The sequence below is a fragment of the Cheilinus undulatus genome, linkage group 2 (genome assembly GCF_018320785.1).
Source record: "Cheilinus undulatus linkage group 2, ASM1832078v1, whole genome shotgun sequence".
NCBI lineage: Eukaryota > Metazoa > Chordata > Actinopteri > Labriformes > Labridae > Cheilinus > Cheilinus undulatus.
The window spans coordinates 37,972,310-37,979,529 of NC_054866.1; the positions used below are offsets into that span (position 1 = coordinate 37,972,310).

At 37.9% G+C, this 7,220-nt stretch overlaps 1 protein-coding gene across 1 annotated transcript; it reads left to right on the forward strand.

The window, feature by feature from the left end:
• The first annotated feature begins 1,075 nt into the window (after positions 1-1,075).
• tbcb (tubulin folding cofactor B) lies at positions 1,076-6,206 on the forward strand. The gene is made up of 7 exons (XM_041813310.1): positions 1,076-1,215; positions 2,393-2,553; positions 2,689-2,832; positions 3,069-3,165; positions 3,561-3,752; positions 4,215-4,287; positions 4,393-6,206. The coding sequence occupies exons 2-7, from the start codon at positions 2,434-2,436 to the stop codon at positions 4,505-4,507; spliced, it is 741 nt and encodes a 246-aa protein (XP_041669244.1). The 5' UTR covers positions 1,076-1,215; positions 2,393-2,433; the 3' UTR covers positions 4,508-6,206.
• The last annotated feature ends 1,014 nt before the right edge of the window (positions 6,207-7,220 follow it).

Here is a 7,220-nt window from a genome sequence, read left to right on the forward strand (position 1 = left end):
AGTCTTTGTGTTTATATTTAAAAAATACACTTACAATCCATAACACATTAAGTATGAAACAGGTGATCATATAAATTGTTATTTTGTTAAAACCAGAGCATTATACAGCTATTCACAATTGCACAAAACTCTTAAAAATGTCCCGAATTTACCTGGATGAGTTGCATGTAATGCACGTCAGCGGCTGAATTTCTCACCCGGATTTTACCAGAAACTTGCCCATCGCCTGACAGGTAAACTGCAGGAAATCTTCTCCTATGTAAAAGTCTGGAAAATTTCTGAGGAACATAGTTTAGGGTTGGATGAGGGTCTGATACTTTTTGGCCTGGACCATTCTGCTTATAAGGTCAAACCAGGAGTTACATACTGCAAATATTTGCATATTTCTTTTGTGTCATTTCCCCAAAATACCCAGTCAAGCACCACAGAAAAACCTCACTTCGGTATCGTAGTGTAATTTATGCACTCGGTGATTTTATTAAGAGAATAGCGCCTCGATGTGGTCGTTTCACTGGGCTTGTTCACTCTTGTATGATGATTGGTGATCGGTCTTGTCAATCAATGCGTAGGGCGATGTTAACCTAATTCTGTAAAGTAATTGGTGCTTTCTAGTGTAGGGGCGGGTATAACGTTTAGCTGGGCGTAAAACAGTTGTGTCTCACATAAAGGGGCAGAAACCAGTTTATAGCATAAATCTTTGTCTTCGGTTTATTAACAAAAAAGCAGTTCTTTAGTGTGAGAAGTAAAGAAGGTAGCTTTATTTAGAGCGTTGTTGTTTATCTCAGCATGTGTAAAGAAAATCGTTCATGTTCTAAACCCTCTTACAGACCTTACAAATGGCGACACCTGCTGCACAAACCGTTGGTCGTGCTGCTTTGTATCAGCTTGAATCTGAAAGCGAGAGTGATACTATTTCCATTGAATACGTTTCAAATAATACAGAAAAATAAATATACGGGCAAACTAAACAAACGATAACAAGGATGCCTATCGCAAAGAGCGCCCCCTTGTTACACAACCTCAAGAGACGCTGATGCGAAAGAGTATGACGTAACGAGCGGGTCACTAGGTTGGCCAGTCACGTGATTTTTGGCGTGGCTAAGCAACGAAGGCAGTATCGAAACATCTACAAGCTTTAAACTTGTACGCTTAAAGGTTGATTTAAGCCACGGGTGGTCCCCTGCGTCCTTTGCATCACCTTAAATATCGGCAAATGTAAGTATATACAGTCACTCTAACGTCTTACGGAGGGACCTCATTGTATCCAACGTGACTACTGCTGTTAGCCACCCAAACAGCTAACGTTGAAGCTGCCAGTGACTAGCTCTTCTTAACGAGCTAGCTAGAATGAGACCGTGTTATCAGGAAATAAAGCTGAAAAAGTATGTTAACACGCCAGAAAAATAGATTCGTGTTCATATTTTAAGACTTTATCACAATACAGGAGTCTGCTATGTAAGTCAAAACAATACACGAGTTAGAAAGTGATGTAGAAATGGGGTAATCTTCAGGCATCTTCAGTTAGATGTAGGAGGGTAATACGCATGTAGATGTTTCCATCCTTATGCAGCTAGTTCTCCACATATAAAGTCAGTCTTAAAGCAAAATTGGTTTGATTTAAGCATGATAAATATTTGTGAACTCTTAAGTGGTAGTGGCCTGAAGAAAGCTGTAACAGCTTATAAAAGCTCTCCCTAAGAGATTGTCTCATTTGCCATTCTAACCGGTGCTAAGGGTTAACCATGCTTAAGTGTTAACAGTTTAATTAATGTTAAAAGCAACAGCAAACAGATGTATTATATATTTTGTGGAAAGAGAATAATAACCTAAAGTCAAAGGCTTCCCTTAGGATATTTGCAGCAGTGGGTATAGTAACTACCTCATAGTTGTAAAAGTGCATGTCAAGTTTTGCACAAAGTATTTCCCACTAATATACAGTACTGTGCAGGACCTTTTGTCATTTTTGGTTCAAAAACTTACATATATACTATATATACTGCCTACATATAGGCAGTATATAACACATATTGTCCTTAGATATTGGTAAAAATGTACAAGTGTACCATCAGACATGGTTGTTTCCTAGGGTGCAACCCACACAAAGAGGCCCACTGTGAACCGTGAACATTTTGAATGAAGCCCCAAGCAAAAACATCCACCAGCCTACTTCCCTGCTCCTCTTTTTGCCCCACTTGTCTCAGCCTTTTTTTTTCTTTTTTGCAGTGGAGACACTTGTGTGTTTACAAGTGTGTATACATCAGTATCAGCTGAAATTGAAAGAAGATTGCATTGAAAACAACTGATTTAAATTAAAGTTACTGTAAGGAAGGAAAAATTAAATGCAACAACTGACCAATTGTTATTATGCAACTGTTGTCCTGTTTTTTTCCAGTATTTGATATTAAGCTAAGCTGTGTCCATATCAACATCACCATGGAAAGTGAAGTGACAGTAGTTTCCTGTCCAGTTGTGGATGTGCGTCTAACAACTACCATCTCCTCATTTGAGGTGAAGCGCAGGTTCAATAGAGGGATTACTATAGCAGAACTAAAGGTGAGAAAAATACCATACCATACATGAAACACTGGAAACCTTGAAGAGACACATTTTTGATCTATTATTAGACTTAGCCAGGACCATGATGTGTAAAACACTCTCCTTCCTAATTTTCTATTTTTATGTATATAGGGTAAATTGGAGATGATTGTGGGTGCGCCGTCCTCTAACATGAACCTGGAGTTATACAGTGTATCTGACAAGTTCCTGCAGAAAATGGATGATGACGAGGCCTTGCTTGGTTCCTATCCTATTGATGACGAGTGCAGAATACATGTATGTATCTCTTTGGCCTTGACCAGTGCCTAGTTGTAGCAAACAGCATACAGCCAAATGATGTCACTTTGGTCTTAGCTTCCATCCATTCTGTCTTTTTGCATATATATATATATATATATTTATTTATTTTCAAATTAGTAACAGCTCACAATTAAGATGCATCAGTTTTGCAGACAGAAAAGTTGAAGCCTGTGTTTGTTTGATAAATATCTGTGCCTTATTCTCAATGAAAGGTTATTGATCGGAGTGGAGGTCAAATGGACGAGTTCTCTGATGTTTCTAAAGTGGAGAAGTTTGAAATTTCAGATGAAGCTTATAACAAGAGAACAGGTAAAGTCTGACATACAGAAGCTTCTGGCCTATTTGTGATTCTCTTAAGCTTTGTTTTGTGCTGTTGTTTGAATGGATATAAATATTTTCTCACCTTTTCCTGTTGCTAAAAAAGATTAGAGGTCTCAAATCACATTGAAGTTTTTAGTTTACTGGTAACATATTAATTGATTAAGTTAATCCACAAAAATAACTGTTGAGTCATATTTTGTTGTCTGGACAAATATAATAAAATATATGGTAAAAACTGTAAAAACTAAAGAAAATGTATATTTATATCCATTGGCAAGTAGTTTAAATGAATTAACCAGTCTTCTTTCATAGAAGATGCTCTGCCTAGTTCACAGTCTGCTCTGGAGTGCTCTGAGTTTTAGTATAATCCAACTGTCTTTCAGACTCTGCAAGGTCATTCATGAAAAATCGTCGTGTTGGTCAGTATAATGAGGAGGAAATGGCCAAGAAGAAAGCTGAGCTTGCAGCTCGGAGAGAGGAAGAGAAGGTTGCTGCTAATGCCATTTCGGTCGGCAGCCGATGCCAAGTGCAGGTTGCTGGTCAACCCACGAAGCTCGGTACAGTCATGTATGTTGGTAAGTGCAGCTCAAACCGTTAGCTTTACAGTCATTTGGAAACTGAGCAGATTTTTAACGTGCATCACATTTGCAGCGTTTTTTTTAACTGTTTTGAATCACTGGCTTTGTTTATGCAGAGGATGAAGAAGCCTCCCAGGAATATTTAACCCTTTAAGATAACACGAGCCTGCTAAGGTGGTGCCTCTGCATTGGAGACTTAACAGCTAACAAAAGGGCAAATAGTCAACATTTTGACTGATAATTCTAAAAGGTCAACATTAAGGAGGCACTCCTCATTATTTCAGATCAGACCCAGATCATAGGCAGAGAAACAGCACAGTCTGACACTGTAATGCACTGCAGCTTTTACCTTCATATACATGCTACACGAATTGGACATAGAATGAATGACTAGAAGAGAGAACAGTAATAATAGTATAAAGACCTGGTTCAAGAACAATGCCTCTATGTTTATTACAGGTACAACAGATTTCAAGCAGGGCTACTGGGTGGGTGTGAAGTACGACGAGCCCCTGGGGAAGCACAACGGAACGTAAGAGCTCTTTATTTGTTACACTTACTGTGGAACAAAGTTTATCTTGTTAATCCTGAGTTTATGTTTGACTCTTATGTCTTTTCATCAATTTTGTCTCTACAGTGTTGAAGGGAAGCAGTACTTTGAATGTGAGGACAAATATGGTGGATTTGTGAAGCCCCAGAATGTGACGGTGGGAGATTTTCCAGAGGAGGATTATGGTTTAGATGAGATGTAGGACTGCAGTGTAAGAAAGGTTTTTGATTATTTTTGTTGAGTTTTCTTCTTCCCTGGAAGTCATGATCCAGAGAGTGGTTACTTAGGTCTTTTAGGTTTAACATCACTCTCTGATGCCAGACCAGCTTGATTAATATGAGTGTCAGGTCTCTGGGTGTGCTCGATGTGATAATCATAGAGGATAATTACATTAGGAGCTCAAACCAAAAGAGGGTTAATGTTGCATGTTAGGCAGCATACTGAAGGTTAATAATGTAGCTGCTCACTTCAAGCACTCCTGGTCAGCCTAATAATTTGCTTTCGCAGTACTTGTTGCCCCAAAATGTTCCTGAGGTGGGAGTCTTTTATGTGATGGAAAATTGGTTGGGTAATAATTCACCGTTGCTCATTTATTTCTTATCAATCTGTAAAAAGATGATTGTATAGAATTGTTAATAGTCAACTGTAGCATTTGTTTTTTCAAAGAATGTACATTTCTTAAAGACTTCCCGTTCAAAACATGATTTAATTACTCTTAGAGTAAAAAGAGGAATTGTTCCTCATGTTCCTAATATTGCTTTGTATCATTGTCTGATTGAAACTGAGGAAAAACATTTTCGAGCTGTCACAATGCATATTACTCACCATGTCATGTTTCAGTGAACGTGAAACTGACATTTCAACAGGAATTAATTTAAATACCCAAATAACAGCAGCCTCATCTTTGCCACTCACCCTCACACCCTTACCTTTATTTCCTTGAACTGTTGGTCCTATTTGCTGTATTAAAGTTATTGCCAGGTTCATACTGTAAGCACACAACCCATGGAAAAGGAATGTGGGAGATACTCTTTTTCCAAGCAACTATAAGTTCCTCAAATTTCAATTTGTGTTTCTGTGTAGTATGATAGCAACCCAATTTAAAATTTCAATTTTTTAAAAAAATAAATGTGACCTTTTCATACTAACTCACTGTAATAGTGACCTTTATTAATTTGAAATGTAAATTAAGGCTCAGTATGTTGACTTCATAAAATGTGAGCCATCAAAATCAATGTTGGTCATTTAAACCAACCTCTCTCGTTAACTAATGGAGGACAACTTCAAAAAACGAATGAAAGCAGACACTTAGAAAAAGTCCATTTGATACTCAAGCCTTTGTATTTCAGTTTGAAATGTACAAAAGTTGTAACACAATTCCATTTAAGGAGCTAAATTTTTATGACTGCAGCCCTATGTAAACACGAAACATTAAGTTATACGTAGATAAAGCACTTTTTATTTTTGTACCGTGAACTTTCCAGAAATGTCTGTCAGTCATCCCTGTAATAAATAATTCTTTTGGTGAGGCGTTTGGTATGCTGTGACATGATATACTTACTGTTCTGAATAGTAAAGTGTACCATTTGTGTGTAATCTGATTCTTCCCAATACCGAACAGTTACAACATCACTTTCCATTGAGCAAGCCCTTTCTTTTGCTTTTGAAATTTACAAGTGAATCATATGCCTTATTCATGTCTTGTTTTATGTTTGATTCAAAATGGTTTGATCCTCTGAAGTTTACCAAAAAAATTTTTTTTGTTTTCATTTCAATTATATTTCATTCGTACGAACATGGAGTTTTCTTCTGTTCCCCCTTTTTTAAATTGCCGATCTCTAAGGTGCTGTTGTTACTATGTGCCAAAGTGTAATGCTTGCTAATAAAATGATTTGCCTGTGCAGCAGCTTATCAAATTGATTTGATTTTGTCTGCAACTTTCACATGACATTTTTTTTGTGTCTCTGACAGAAACTTTCAGTGATGTTTCATAATGTAAGTCTATGCTTACAAGAGCCCTTAGATAAACAGCCTCCCAAGGGCTACACAGTGAGAACTTTTTAATGGCCTGAGTACAGTAATGGTCACAGATAAAAGCACAGCATCCTGATAATTAACATTCATCTTTTTTTCTGGAGAGACTCCTGGGTCTAAGGATTCAGCAGGGCAAAATAGACATTGTACAGTAGAGGGAGAGCAATGAAAGGTTGGACAAAATAATTGCGAGAATTTGAATACTGTGAGGTGATATAAAACATTGCAAGGACAAACAACTTTGGAAGGTATTGCAAAAAGTTAGTGAAAAATTTCAAGAAAATATTGTTTTGTTTTTTTTTAGGAGAAAGCCATTGTTGAGGTAATGCATGAAAATTAACTTATTGCAAAGTGAAACAAAACATATTGCAAAGGTGTGCGGAAGTGCTGTGAGGGTATACAAAATATGGTTATAAGTTTTAGGCATGTAGGACACTGAGGATTTATCACGGGGCCCAAAGTGTCACAACCTGGGGCTGGAGAAGGGGAGGTCAGCTAGATACATGTCAAAACAAGTGTGTTGCTTAACAGCCAAAGTCAAGCTTGATGGCTTCTCTTCTGTTCAGGCCTTTTTGTCCCTGGTAATATGCATACAGATTGCTGGCAGTTTTCAGACCCTTGAGACAACCACAGCCAGCCAGGAGCTTATGGCAACACTACTACCTGCCTGGACAGTACCCATGGCTATGCTTGCTTACCACATCCACCCCTTAGTCCACGCTAAAAGTGTGGACTTCATTTTTTCAGCCTTTTATTTTTCTATACTCCTGGTAATATGTGAAGACACCCAGAGCACAACCAGAGTTGTGACAATCCCCCTTACTGCCTGATGATGCCATCAGGCGGCTTACTTGCCAAATCTATGCCTTACTTCAGCCTTT

Coding starts and splice junctions, on each gene's coding strand:
- tbcb (XM_041813310.1), top strand. CDS start 2,434: ATGGAAAGTGAAGTGACAGTAGTTTCCTGTCCAGTTGTGGATGTGCGT. Junction 2,554..2,688: donor TTACTATAGCAGAACTAAAG/GTGAGAAAAATA, acceptor TTATGTATATAG/GGTAAATTGGAGATGATTGT. Junction 2,833..3,068: donor ATGACGAGTGCAGAATACAT/GTATGTATCTCT, acceptor TCTCAATGAAAG/GTTATTGATCGGAGTGGAGG.